This window comes from Pholcus phalangioides, unplaced genomic scaffold, assembly GCF_987345545.1.
Source record: "Pholcus phalangioides strain wild (caught in Gottingen) unplaced genomic scaffold, Ppha-v1.0 ptg000031l_1, whole genome shotgun sequence".
NCBI classification, from domain to species: domain Eukaryota; kingdom Metazoa; phylum Arthropoda; class Arachnida; order Araneae; family Pholcidae; genus Pholcus; species Pholcus phalangioides.
Genome location: NW_028301621.1, coordinates 4,575,779 through 4,591,118, shown reverse-complemented (window position 1 = coordinate 4,591,118; position 15,340 = coordinate 4,575,779). Strand labels below are relative to the sequence as shown.

The window sequence follows — 15,340 nt, the reverse complement described above, 5'->3', positions numbered from 1 at the left end:
ACTTTGCTACATAAATAAATGTACAGGAAATTATTTTGTCACAAGACAAAGAAAATTAACAAATTAATTAACACTCAATCTTAATTTCCCAACGATACATAGAAAACATTTTCTTGAAATATGTGGATGTTTTTTGATCGAAATTACAATCAATATTCAGCATTGACATTTTTTGACGGCACGTGTGAAACTTTCTTTTTCGAAAATTGAAAAATTTTAACAAATTACTCAATTATTGTGGCCAAAATGTAGTTCAGTGTGAATACCTCATTCTCTAGTTAAATTCTAATGCCAAAACAAAAAATTTCAGGCATGAAATGCAATCATTATGTGTGTTTCAAGAACAAGAAAATAAACAAAATAAAAATTCTCTCTCCACGTCACCTTCAAGATCAGAAACGAAAACTCGGGAAAAATGACCCTCTTGCCTTCCCATAACTGGATGAATTTACATTCACAAAACCATCAATTTTTCCTACAAAGACGCTTCAATTCGGCTCAAAACTTGACACCAAGTGGGGAAAAAAATTGAGGATTAATTTAGTGAAATCAGCTAAACTCCTACATATCGGGATCGTACCCCAAATCCGAAATTAAAAAAAAAACCATAGTGTGTACCAAAAGTATGTGTGCAACCAACTCGTTTTCCCAGTAACAACTCAAGCTAGGACTTTTCCCTAAAATATTCTGAATGGATTGCAGAAGAGAGAAACGAAACTAGACAATCACAGGATTTAGACCTGCATACTACCAACAAACAAATTTTCTTGAGACGAAATACACAAATCTACAATTTGATAAAAATCACACATTCAGGACATGAGTACCTCTTGATTACAAATTCTCTGTCATGTCAAAAAAGGGGGAAAAGTTTCCCACGACTTTCCCACCTTGACAGTTCTATAAAAAAGGAGAAAGGATTCCTCCTTGCAGACAATTTCTTCTGATAGTTCTTTCAGCTTGGGTGTCAAGAACACGAGCAGTCATTGTTCAGTTCTTGAGCATATGATCGATCCATCTAATTAACATAGGTGGAATGTTTTAATCTAATAGAGCCTTACGTACAGAGTCAAAAGTAGCGTTGTCAAATTCTCCAACAATGTCCAGAAAAATACCAACAGCAAATTGTCCATTGATAATTGTGTTTTCAATTCTCCAAATCAATTGATGAAGAGCAGAGTCAGTGGAATATCCGGTATTAAAACCATACTGGTTCACATTTATCTTACCCATTAAATGGGGAGTATCAGTTTTTCCAGTAACTTCAATTGAAAAGAAGATAATGTAATCATTCTCTGAAGGATGATGATTTTAACAGGTGTCTTTTCCTGGTTTTGGTAGGAAGACACATTTGGAGCTCTTCCATACTTTGGGTATGTATCCTAAAACTAGGTTGGCTTTGAAGAGACGAATCAACTCGTTGCCTACAATTTCCCATCCTTTTTGTAAAAAGATACGATATATTCAATTTGTGCCTGGTGATTTGAAGGGAGAAAATCCCCTCATATTCTGTACATTTTTCATATTCAACTATTATGTTGGCTGTTGAGGTGTCTACTATCGCTGTCTATCAGTGGCCGTCTCGAGTTCGTTAGGGAAAATATCCTATCTATATCCTCCCTTGGGTTCGAACCCGGGACCCTGACAACAACCTTCACGATGGTAGACGAGCATCTTACCACCATGCCACTCGGGCACAAAATTGAGGTGTCTACTTGTTCCAAGATGGGCCTAGTCTGTACACCATAGTTTGGTTCTGTTGGTCCACCTGGGTGATAATCCAAAAGACATTCCAGCGTCTCCACTGTGTGTGTGCGCTGGCGGTATAGTTACCATCTGGTCATTCTATAACATTAATTTTGTCATAGGAATTGTTTTTGATCCGTTTGATAACCTTGGCAGTTTCTGACAGTGAACTCATCTCTGTGCAGAACTTCTTCCAAGAACTATTTTTCACTTTTCTGATTTCTTACTTGAACTTCCTTGAAGTAAGTCCAATTTTATTCAAGTTTAATCCTGACAGCTTTCCTCGTTTTCTTACAGAGGAGTTCAAGATCTTCAGTCCATCTTTTTTTTAGTAGACTTGTCAGGCTTGAGACAATCCTGATTTGCAGAGTTTGTGATCACCTCCGTCAGAATGACAGCATGGTGGTCCAAGTCATCTGCTGTTAAGATCTCATCACCAGGGTTGGCAAGAGTGTTAAGCTGGTTTTCCAGGTTTCTTTCAAAAAGATCCCAGTTTGTGTCCTTAAAATTCCGAAAAAAAGTAGGAATAAAAGTCACTTCGTAGTATAGAAGTTTATGAATCTGGTGATCAGATAAGGAGGGTGCATTGTTGACCTCCCATCTCTTGATCATGTTTCCAATATCTATTGAGAGCAGGGTGAAATCAATAACTTCTTTCCGATTACGCATGTGAAAAGTTGGTGTGTATCCTTGGTTAGCCCAAACCAGATTTGTTTTCATGAGAAACTCTAGTAGTGTTTCTCCTCTCTGGTTTTTGTCTGAGCTGCCCCACACAGTATGGTGATCATTGGCATCACATCCAAATACCTTGCTTATCTTGTGATGTTCATAGTAATAAATAAATAAATAAATAAATTTTATTGATTTGACCAGTAGGTCCTTCAATGAGTGGCAATTCTTTGTTGCTACATTTTACAGTCATATTTACAAAATATACCATGCATTGGGAACATAATGAAGCACATATGTTGGTGTCAGAACAATTAATGTAAGGCAAAGGAAATAATGAATGAATGATAAGCAGACACAGAATAAACATGATTATAATATACAGACAAATAATAATAGGTAATATACATACAGAGCGGACAAAAAGCAAGTAATAAAATAAAAAGTAAATTAATAACAATAGAAAAATATGGACTTCAGTCCAAACAGAGCGAGCGTAGGTGAATACACGATAAGATAAATAGATATGTTGAGTATAAGTTATCATAGATCGAAAGTAATTGAGCAATATTAGCGGGACATGAAGAGAGATTTAAATATTTGGATCTGGGATTAGAGTAAAAAGGGCAGTGAAAAATTACATGATTCCAATCATCAAATACCAAAAGGTTGCAATATGTACAATTGCTGATGGGATCCATAGAAAAGTTTTACCACTAACGAAAATTGATGTCTGATTAAATCTGAGTTGGGCAAAAACCCTTTTGACTGAGATATGAAAAGGGAGGAAAAAATAATCTTCCATCAGAAAAGTTGTTTTTATATCTTTGTAGTGAAAAAAATGTTTACTACTTACATTTATACGGGAGAAATCAGTTTGGATACTCTGGTTTTTTATACTCTCGATAATCAGTGGAAGATAAGCTTTTACAAGACTTGGATTTTGTTGAACCCAAATAAAACCGAAGCCAGCACTGTCAAGAATATTTTTAACATGTAATGCCCAATTATTAATGGACGAATTACAAGATTGAAATAGTTGGTCATAACTTATTCTTGTCAAACGGGATTGTTTCATTTCAAGCAAACGTATCCAGAATTTTTAAATATATTTTTTAAACGAAATACTGAGGCTTGGGCAACCAAGTTCAGCTCTCAGAGCATACCCAAGGGTATTTCTAGAAACTATCAATAGTCTCTTAGCGAAAATACTAAATATTTGATCCATTTTATCAATAAATTGTAATACCCAAATGGGAGATGCATATGAGGCTGTTGAAAGCTAAAGGGAATCAATAAGTTTTAAAGCCGTGACCAAGGAATTATTATGAGTTCCTCTAAGTATATTTATTACTGGTAGTATAGCTGTTTTGGACTTTGCCAAAAAGTGTAAGTATGCTATATAAAATTTGCCGGAACTTGAAAATGGAACCCCCAAGTACATGTAAGTCGAAGTGGTAGTTAGTTGTTGACCCCTAAAATACCATTTATCATATTTTGACAATTTACCTGATTTTTTGAATACAATAACTTGAGTTTTATTAATATTAAGGTCAATCAAAAAGTCGTAACAAAAACCCTGGAGTATATCTATTTTTCTTTGCAGGTTTTTTGGGGAATCCGATAAAATAACGACATCATCCGCGTACAGAAGTGCATGTATACCAGTGGCATGATTTATAAAAACTGGTGAAATACTAGAATTTAGATGGTCTGTGAGTTCTTTAATAAAAATAGAGAAAAGTGAGGGAGATAAAACTTCACCCTGCAAAACCCATTTAGTAATATTTATTGCATCAGATCTGATTCTAACTTTTGCTTTGGGATACAATAATGTCAGAGGGTATCTTGATAAATTTATCACTGATACCTATGGATCTCAGAACATGCCAGAGTAGGGAATGGTCAACACTATCGAAAGCTTTCTTGAAATCGATAAAAATAGCATAGAGTTTACCCCTAGATTTAAAAATATACTTCTATATGAGATTATTCAAAATAAAAATTTGATCAGGGGTTGAAAAATTAGAACGAAATCCAGTCTGTTCCCTTGGAATAATGTCTTTCTCATTTAGCCAGGTATTTAATAGATTATTCAAGATGGAGGTAAATAACTTGGTCGGGACTGAGATCAAAGAAATGGGTCTGTAGTTCTCGGGTTGGGTGGGGGTCACCTTTTTTATACATAGGATTGACTTGTACCTCGATCCAGGAAACTGGAAAACATGATTTTTCAAAGATATCATTGAAGATTTTTAGAAGCCTTGAAAGAAAGTCATGAAAAAATTGTATGTATAAAATCATATGAGAGCAAATAAATCAACCGTGCTAGCACCATTGTAGGAATAATATGTGAACGCGCCATGTGTGTCTCCCCTTGAATACCCATTCAATAAGATCAAATTATTAGTTAAGAAAAAAAATCATATAAGATCATTTATCTTATCCATTGAAGCTCTAGTAACAGTATCATTTTCATCATGCATAATAGGAAAATATGTCTTATCACCTAATCTAGCATTAAAGTCCCTAGCAATTATAACATTATCGAAGTTACAAATCAGTTCAGACAGGTCTGATAAAAACTGTCTAAAATTAGTGTTATATTCTTTGACAGGAGGGAAATAGCCAAAAACTGTTAAACATTTTAGATCACTCGTCAAAGAAAATTCGGCAATAATAGAGAATCTAGTTTTCGATACAATTTTTAAATTTTTGATTTTATCGGCTTTATAACCCAATATGATTCCCCCGCTCGCCCTGCCTGTGTTTGAAGTTTTGACACCATCAACTTGAACGGTTGAATATGCGGATAATACATTAGAGAGAAGGGAATGATTTATATTCCAAGTTTCAGCAAGACAGAATATATCATGCAATAATAAAAGTCTCGAAACATCGAGAAATAAAAATTTACTAAAAATACCTGCGACATTGTAAAATAAAATTCTTAGATAACTTACTGTTTCATCAGATCTTCAAGGTTTCATTGGTGGGAGAATATTGCCGCACACAGGGACCGATTTCAGTTTAAATTCAAACTTTCAATTTTCAGTTCCTCGATTGAATCAGAGTTTGCGACATATACAAATGTTTTGCCATTCACTTTAAGTTTGTCGAAATAGAGGCGTGGTTTCTGTCCAGTTAATTTAATTTCTTTTCCGAAAGCCCAAAGTTTTTTTCTTATTGTACGCACACAGACACTAAAGTCATCTGATATCGAAAATCCGGATCCCTTCAGCTTCGAAGCAGATTTTTAAATAATTTCCTTATCCTTGAAGTTCAGGATACGACAGATAATTGGCCTTGGGTGATCCGCACGTACTCCTCCCAGTCTATGCAGACGTTCGAAAAGTATGTTTTCAAGAAGCAGATATTTTTTACAAAATTCTGTGAGTGTACGTTCGGTATCACTCCATGATGTCTCATCATCTTCAGGGACTCCAAAGAATAATAGATTATTACGTCTATTACGATTTTCTAATTCATCAATTTTTAATATTAAGTCATTGTATACATTAGGTGTGGGGTGAGCTGTTGATTCAATTATTCCAGTATGCTCCAGACGTTCAAATTTTTTTATCAATATTTTCGGCCCATGCATCGAATTTTTCCATTCTCTCTGTGAGCAGAGATAGATTTCACTCCAGTTTTTGTGTGGTTGAAATATGCAATTTGATCAATAAATTGATTCCATCTTTCACATCACCCTCAGGGTCATCAGCGTATTCCATTGCTTCTGTCACTTCATAGGATTCCAAATCTGTCACCTCAGGCAAGTATTGTCTTGCCTGTTTCAAATTATCTGTAGGTTGCTCGATCGGTGAGTGCTGGAGTGAAGATTTCGGTGAAAAAACTTGGGTATAATTTTCAATCAAACTTTGATTCATGACCTTCTTTGGAGGTCCTGGGTTTTGTTCGACTCCACCAATAAGCAGTAGTAGGAAAATGAGACCTCCAGGTAGTGAACCACATTTCCGTATAAACAAATTTTTCATCATATTTCTCACGATCATATATCCAGATGAATGCCGCAACCCAGAACCACACATCGAAAGATGAAAGGAGACTAGACACTGATCAACACACGATTGATTTAAGTTCGAGAAATACGTTTTTTGCATTGATCGATCGTTTCTCACTATTAACACTGTAGAAACACATAAAAGCAATACAAAACATGGTGCTAACATTATGTGTCGAGGGATCCTGCGGGCCCGAAAACACAAGAAAAATTAAAAACAGCAAAAAAAAAAAAATTGGGGTGGGGATAGAACCATTAAATGGCTAAGATAAAAAACTGTGCGTTCGACACCGCTATCTCGTTGCCACTCCGATGTTCATAGTATTCCACCAGTTTGCAGAACTCGTGCGGAATTTTGAGATCATTGGCCATATAGATGGAGCAGATCATGATAGGGTGATCCTTGTTTAGTTCATTACCCTTTGTTAGACCCGCAACAACATCTTCTGATGTGTATTGTGGCAGTGCCCAGGCATGGATACCTTTGGCAATGTAAACACATGCTCTTGGATGAATCCCCATTCCTTTCGTAACGAAGAGTCGGGTAGTCGGCCCATAATCATCCCATTTCTGACCCATTGTTCTTCAATCGGAGGTGCAAAATGATTATGGTTGCGAAAGGAAGTTGCAAGATTATAGGATGCAGCTTTGCTATGTTGTAAATTTATCTGCCTAAATAGCGTTGGCAAGGTATATTTACAGAAATTAACTTACCCGTAGGTACATGAATACCACTCTGTGTATAGGTTTAACCGGGGAGGATGCATAGATGATCCTATGATAGATCAGAGTCGGACCCGGTCGTTGTCCTTATTTATATCTAAGGTTCTATACGCGGTAAAAGATCTGGCGGCAAGCCACTCCACCATCACTTGCTCCACCCAGATCACCAGGGTATTACCCCAGTTTCCTGGGATGACAGCCCGCAGATGAAGTTGGCCAGGCACCAAATCTTCATTACATTTGCTAAGTAATTTTAAAGATTTGTTAAGATCCCTGTTTCCAGGAATCCAAGCAAAACTTTTTCATTGGTGGTCTATCACCAGGTGCTAGGGCAAGGTACCCTGTGTGACCTTCAATGTTTGGTGGAGGCGGTAACCCGTTGATCAGTTTTCAACCACTCCAGGATGGTCTGGTCTCTGCATATAATGCAAAGACCTTCCTCCCCAAAGATGGTTCAGTCAACGTGAGGGTAAATATCCCCAGTGTCCTCCAGCATCTGGTCCTCCACCGAGTTGGTGATGTATGACACATCAGCTGGAGTCAGTTTCTTTTCAGGGTCCTTTAGCCTAGACCCTGAGGGTGATGCCTTTCTTGGTAGCGTTTCTGTAGAAAGAGTCCTTGCAAAGCTTCTTAGAATTTGTTTCTGGCGTGTCACCAGGGCTATTCTGTGCTTGCAAGCAATAGCCCCCTTTGACTGTGAAGCCTCAACAGTGCTGATGCAAGTCCTGAGGGTCCAGGCATGGTGGCCTTCTCCTCATTCCTCGCATCATACTCTACCAAGGTCACATTTGCCAGATCTTTCTCCTGATTGCGCTTTTTTCTTTGGCATTTCTTTTTGATATTCTTCTTTGCACTGGTCGTGAGAAGTTGTTTTCCCTCTACAGCAAGGTTCCTGGCTTGTGCTTCAGTGGGTGTTTCCACACGTGCTTAACCTCTTTGATGATATCTAAGGACGCCCATTCCTTGAAAATATCACCATACAAATTGAAGAATTTTTCTGTGTGGAGTTCTCTTGGTCGTGGTGTCCAACCTCTTCACAGCCATGTCCTTGTGGTGAGATTCAATTTGTATTTTATCTCACAGATGGCGGCACTTGTAAAGCCGACGCCATCCATTGTCACGCGGGAAATCGGAGGAGAAGCGATCGAACCATCAAGAGCTCAACATGTCGCTTCGTAGATTTTTTATTTCGTCTTATGTTTCGTGTTGTAAATAAATAATTATTTTAAGAAATTAATCAGTTACCCTGAATCCATCATTTTATTCAAATCACGCAACCTCATAACCCAAATCCTTATTAGATGGTAGGAGTGGTTGATCTCCACGCCAAGGTAGAGCAATTTCATACCAGCCATCTGTATTCACCTGGACAGTCTCTCTAAAAATTGTTTGGTCGAAAACTACTTTTGTTGCTTCAGTTTTGTGACAGTGGGATCAATTATTCCAAGCACATCAAGGTCTAAAAAAAAAGTGATATCTTGGATTCTTTTATGAACATTGTAATGGTCGTTGCTGCTACTATATCTTCATGTTCAGGGAGCATATTAGTCTTTCCCAGCAAAGTCCATCCAAAACAGGTCTCCATAGCAACCAGCCCACATTTGATAACCCTTTTCTTTACAGTGAATAACCTTTCCGCCACATCAGTTCATGTGTCAACATGTCAGCACTTTTTGTACCTTCAGCATCTTCAACCAAAATTTTCATAGATCTTAATTCGTCCATCCAAGGTCCATTCTGTGCTGAAGGGATGTTGTTACAGATGTCATCTTGTTCAAGAGCATTGCAGTTGCACAGGAATTTACCATCCAAACTACCTAATTATATCTTATATACATTATGAACTTCTTCAACAATTTTTCTCCCTCCAAAAAAAGAATGAGAAAGCACTTGTTGACAGAAAACGTACATATCCTAAAGCAGTAGCTGCCTCCTTTATAATGTAAAATTTTTGAGAGCCTGTGTCAAATAATACTCTCACCTTCAAAGTATGCTTCCTTTCGACCAAATAACAATTAAGCATTTGCAAGAGGACTTTTGAATTTGAGTTGGAGAACTTAGCCAAATTGATTGATGTAACTTCACAGTTCTTGATTAATAACTTCACACCTTTCTTCTCTTCTTGATGTAACTTCACACCTTTCTTCTCTTCTTGATGTAACTTCACAGTGCCTTTAACATGTTCACCTTGACACGTCTCTGTAAGCAGTTTGTTACTTGCTAAATCTAGACACATAACACCATGATGACTCTTAGAACAAATAACACATTTCATGAATTGTTTACAATCATCTGACAGCTCGATGAGACCCCTTCAAACACTTGAAATTATGTCCCTTATCCTTGAGTAATTTTTGTTTACCTGCAAAAGTAATCTTTTGAGCCTTGAAACAATTTGAACTTTCATGTTTGCAATTGCAAAATGCGCAAACTTTTCCATCACATGCACTTGGAGTAAACAAACTAGCAGCAGTGGGCACCTTCTCACAAGTTGCTCTATGAGATCCACCATTACTTGGCAATGCTTCCTTCAAACCAAATCCAGCCATTGTGATATTGATTCTTCTTCAGATTTTACAAACTTGAGCGTGCTCTCCATCCGATTTGTGGATCACTTCAATGTTAAACATTCAGACTTCTCTGCCAAGCTGTGAGTAGTTCCTCTGGAAGACAGGATTCCACTAGCGAAAAAAGTAGCACAGCACTTTCCTCATTTCGGGCTCACATAGTCTGAAGAGCATGTATTTGTGACTCCAAGCATAAAGTACACATAACATGTCTGAATAACCATGAGATAGTGGTATTCTCCAGAATCAACTTCAAAAGTTCCCTGACGTACAACTCTACCAATAAATCATGACATACATCATCCAAACAGACACTTCAAACTGTCCACTGCCTTATGATAATTTTCCCTGGTGGGTGTAAAACTTTCCTCAACCTCTCACGCACAAGATCCTTCCACCGCTGATTGCAACAAGTACTGTAACTTATCCGATTCAGCAATATCCTTGTTCGCATGGATCTTTTTAAATTGGCTCCAAAACAGCAACCATTACCACCTTACCATCGAATTTCTGCAACTCTAGCTTTGGTAACCTAAATTTTCAGTCTGAACCATTTGAACGAATTACCGAAGTGTCAGCACTGACATTTTCAAGATAAGGAATATCTATGATTCTTAAACAAATTCTTGAAGCTCTATTTTGAAATCATTCTCCATGATTTCTTACTCTGCCTCAAATTTGACTTCATCCAGAAGTGCTGAAATGGCAATGTGTGTGCCGTAGAAACCGCTCTGCCTTAGAAATAAAAGTTAAAGAGTATGTAAGTCGAAGATAGTCCTAATCTATATTAACACATAATTATATTATTATCCACAATTCTATTTCTACATTATTGTCGAAATTAAACATGAACACTTAACACATTTTAGATGGAGTTCTTACGGAGATTACGAACGCCATTTCGATACTCATGTAGACTACTCGCGTAATAGTTTTCTTCTTTCATCTCTCCTCTGCACTTTTTCTGTTCCAGCACGCCCACACGCTTTTTGCACCCGCACATCTTTAGTCATTAATCAGTGGGCCACTGCAAAGTGTTCAGTTCTGCCTCTACCGCTGCTGACTGCACATCACTGGAGGAGAGCAACACTTCCAACTTGTTATATGACTTCATATAAGCAGCTCATTGTGCCTCTCTTATTCCTTCAAAGTTTCCATATTGTGATGAGAAACACACTGGAAACAAATTATGGGAAACACAACAATTTTAATTGGAACAGTCCTGTCAAGGGTACCAAAAAATATTCAGTTTGAAATGTGCGGGCCGGGGAAATTATGTGCTACCAGCATCGCTGGTTCAATTAACAATTTTACGAGTGACAAAACTTAACGTGGCACACTTTATTTACATCTTTTTTTCAAAGTAACAAAATGACTGGACTGGACTCACCAGCTTGACGAAACCAACTGTTGCTATAAAAAATATTCAAACAGCATACACAAGACTTGACAGGCCTAGATATATATGTATGGGAAAATCTCATACTGGCAGAGAAACAGCATTCTTTCGCATCTCGGAAGCTTGTCAGTGTAGGTTGTCATCTTTGCTCCATAAAGGGGGCATTATCTTGTTCCTCTTCATTCAGAAGTTCAATCTCAAGAGGGGAGTCGACGTTGACCAGCTGAGGTGCAGTAGGGTCAGATTCCGCTCTTGGAGAGGTGGAAGGAGGACCAGTGTTCTCTCCTTCTCTTTTGGTTTTATTGTCGTAGTTGAATGGGACAATATTCTTAGCCCTTTTGCTTCTTGGTGCGGGGATGGCATTACTCCTACTAACCAATGGAGGAACTGACTCCCACGCAGAAGACCTACGGGGAATGTCATACGACTTCCTCTGGCTTGTATATTTGATCATCTTTCTCAAACCATCTTCCATTCTGTAGATGCTGTTGAGTACATGAGCTGCTGGAAGATTGTGAAGATCTCGCGCAGTGAAATTGGGAACGAATCCTTCATCCATTGCAAGCCTAAGCATGAGGCAAGCCCTGAACGAGGGTTAGTTGACGAATCATGGTGATTCACATTTCAGGAAGATGATGCATCATCTCAATTTTTGCCGCATGTATGGCGTCATTACAGGAATTAAGGCACATATTTGCTCGTTTGTCATGTGGCATGGAGCAAACATAAGAACAAACGAAAGAGCAGTTCATTCACACATGGGGGTAGCAGCACCCATCTTGGCTTTTATTTTTTTTTAATTTTTTGTCTATATTATATTGCGCTATGCCCTTCACCATGTTTAATTATTATGAATATTATGTCTTTTTGAAATAAAAAATAATACATTTTCTATTTCTCTTATTACAAGTGTGAGGCGATATCAAGCATGGGACTGGTTGCACTAACACCTGTCTGTACCTAGTCATCCATTACATTCTTATTTTCGAGTAACACATTTGGATTCTAAAGTTTAATATAATACAATATGCTTGAAGTACTACGTATTTTTACTCATGGCATGAAAAATACAAGCATGTTCATAAACTGGAAATGAAAAAACAATGTTAAAGATTAAACTTAGATTTTTAAATACTCATATTGCAATAAATCAAAAAGCCATTCACACTTAGATGAAGACAGTCATATTTTTTACGGGTGTGTATTATATTTTTCTCATGGCTTTTAGTATTCATGAAAATTGCTTTTATTTTGGGTTGCTGAATTTTTAAATACACCTACGTGAATTTTTTTTCAGTCACCATGTTGAGCAGTTATCCTGTTATGCCATTTGTATTTTGATGTGTAAGTGAATTCACAATTTTTTACTAGAATATTTTTTATGAATTTTAGGTGCACAAATAGGAGATACATTCTACAAGCTCTCAGCTATTGATCCAGATGTAATTAGTCCAGATGTTCTTTCTTTTGCTATTGCTCAACCAGTTTCAGCTATTGATAAAGAAGGGAAGAAGCTAGCATCTGTAAATTCTAATGCATTTTATGAGGTAACCTAATCAAAAACAGGCCATTTAAAGTCGCAAACTGCTTTTGATTTCAGTGTGTTAAAAAAAATCTGTTGCTAACGACCATACCATGTTGGCAAGACTGAAGTCAAAAGTAACTTTGATCCTGTCTTGAGTAACAAGAGATCCTCTGTTTCATGGACAAGCTTCGAATGAAAAAAAAAAGAAAGAAAACAATTCAGTTCTTGGAAGAATGGTTGACATAAAAATAGAACCATATTTTCATTTTTTTCTGTTTCAATCCCAACAAAGTATCCTGATTAGTAAAAAGCTTCCTTAAATTTTTCATTTAGGCCTTCCATTATGTCACTCAAAACTTCCATTTCATCATACTATGGGAGAATATTCCAATGTACAAAATAATGAAAACTTTCTTCCTTACAAAAACACCACGGAATGCACAAAGACCATTTTATTCAAGATAAGGTCTGATGTTTCGATTGGGTAAATTTTGTTGTACACCCACTTTGATCAAATGACATTTTTTCCTTCAGCACATCCCACCAACTGCAAAGTGTTGGTTTTCTGAAGTGAGTCAAATTCTTGTTTGATTGCTTCTTTCCATTCATCAGACTGATAAGAATTCATAGCTTCCTTGTATGTATTTGGGATTTCTATTTCAGCAACATTAACATCAACGCCTGGTAGGGGGTGGTGGCTCTCAAATGTCCTCTTGGTTTGATATCATATGAAGAAGAATTTCTTCATCTTCTGAACCCTAAAGATGATCAACTTATTTCACCACTCTCTGTCACCAGGGCTATTTCATCTTTTACACCAGTGGTGTTATGTTCATATTCAGGGCTTTTGAAGCAGACTGAGAAATCGCAGATGGATAAGACATTATATGTGACACATGTTATATGAGACATTTCTTGAAACTTTTATGGTTTTTGACACTAAATCAAACAATATATAATTCTTGAGTTCCCTTCGTAACCAATTAAAATTGTCTTTTACTCTTTGGGGACAGTTTCTTAGGTAGTTACCCTCGTAAAACCTTGACTGACCAACTATGTAAGTAGTTGGTCACAGTACAGGTTAGTCAGACACATGCATATAAGCTTCTGAATCAAAACTTCTCAGGTGTTTGATGTCTTTTTTCCTGGGAACTTTTCAAACTTCCCAGAAATAATTGCTGCTTAAAAAATATTTTATATGAAAACTACTCGACTACTCGAAAAAGAATTGCATTTGTATTATACAAATGCAAAGTCAGCAAAAAATAGATTACTTATAAATAGAAACCGATAAAACAAATATTACATAAAATTAATTGATACCATGTCCACAAGAACTTGAGAGACCTGCTATGTGCAAATAAACGTGACAAGATATGAATGCTTGACCATGGCCATCGTGCAGAGGCAAGCTGCCACTAACTAGGGGTTATTTTGTCCAGCTGTATAATTTTTCTCTCCGTGATGTCTGAAAGGAATTTCATGTAATTCTAATTCTTGAGTTGGAGCAGGCACACACCCGCTGCATCTGAAAGAGGCCTAAGGAAAATCAGGTTAAGTTGAAAGATTAGTCTCAGTTGCATAAGCCATCAAGATATGAAGGATTTATTATGTTTGCCAAGGATGATGAACCAACAACACTTAAAGAAGCGATGAATTCAAACGATGTGGTTAACTGGAAAATTGTAATGCAAGAGGAACTGGATCCACTTGTTGAAATTGACATTTGGAAGATAGTAGAATTGCCAGAAAGTAGAAAAGCAATAAAGAATTGCTGAGTCTATAGAATTAAAAGAAACGCATATGGTGAAAGAGCTTTTCAAAGCCTCTGCAACTAGGAATAGACTTTTATTAGTCTCGTACAGAGCCTTTCCCTTAAATTTTACAACCTGAGACAAATGATTTTTTGCCACCATTTGCATATGAAAAGAGTTTCCTAACAGAGAGAGACTATTTGAAAAGAGATTTCTTTCTTCACATCTATTTCTCTAGTACAGGGTTCAGCACGGATCACAGCCTCAAAACTAGTGAAAATAGTGACCGAAATATTTTCAAAAAGTGACCAAAATATTGTTTGATTTTGACCAAATGGGCAATGAATTTTGCTTGTCAACAAATTGAGTGAACCATTTTTACTAAACTTTGCATTTCAATGGAACTCTTCTAAATTGGTTTTTTTTCTTTATATAATAGTGTGTAGTAATTAAAGAAAAAAAGAAAGAAAGAATAAAGTAACACAAAGTTTGATGGAGAGAATTAGTTCCATCCACATTCTAGTGGTTTTTATTCATGTTATTCTGTGAATGACAGTATGCAAAGTATACTCAAATTTTATTTACATACCTAGGTTTGTATAATGTTCCAACAGATATGCTTTTTTTTTAACTCTGTGAGTCATTACAGCACAATTAAGAGATAAGCAAGAGCAGAAAATATTTCTTATATTCACTGTTTGATCATCTCCGATTCTGTATCCCAAATTGGCTGTACATTCAACAATAACATTAGAATATTTTAATATGAACTGTTCAAACATAATCCGCAAAAAATATTTCATAATTTAAAGTGTTTCAATCCCAACTATCACTGCTAAACCATCTTTTGAAAATGCAGATATTTGAAGTAAATGTTCAAGACAAAGTGGTAGAAATACATTTTGTCAAGCAAAGTTTATTGTATTGTGGTGG

At 36.7% G+C, this 15,340-nt stretch overlaps 1 protein-coding gene across 3 annotated transcripts in view; it reads left to right on the top strand.

The window, feature by feature from the left end:
* The window catches only part of Cad87A (cadherin 87A), a 672,761-nt gene that overhangs the window by 312,603 nt on the left and 344,818 nt on the right, over positions 1 to 15,340 (top strand). For all 3 annotated transcript variants that reach the window (XM_089252829.1, XM_089252827.1, XM_089252828.1), the window contains one exon: positions 12,521 to 12,675. In XM_089252829.1, the coding sequence (XP_089108955.1) occupies positions 12,521 to 12,675 (155 nt within the window). The remainder of the gene's footprint in view (positions 1 to 12,520; positions 12,676 to 15,340) is intronic.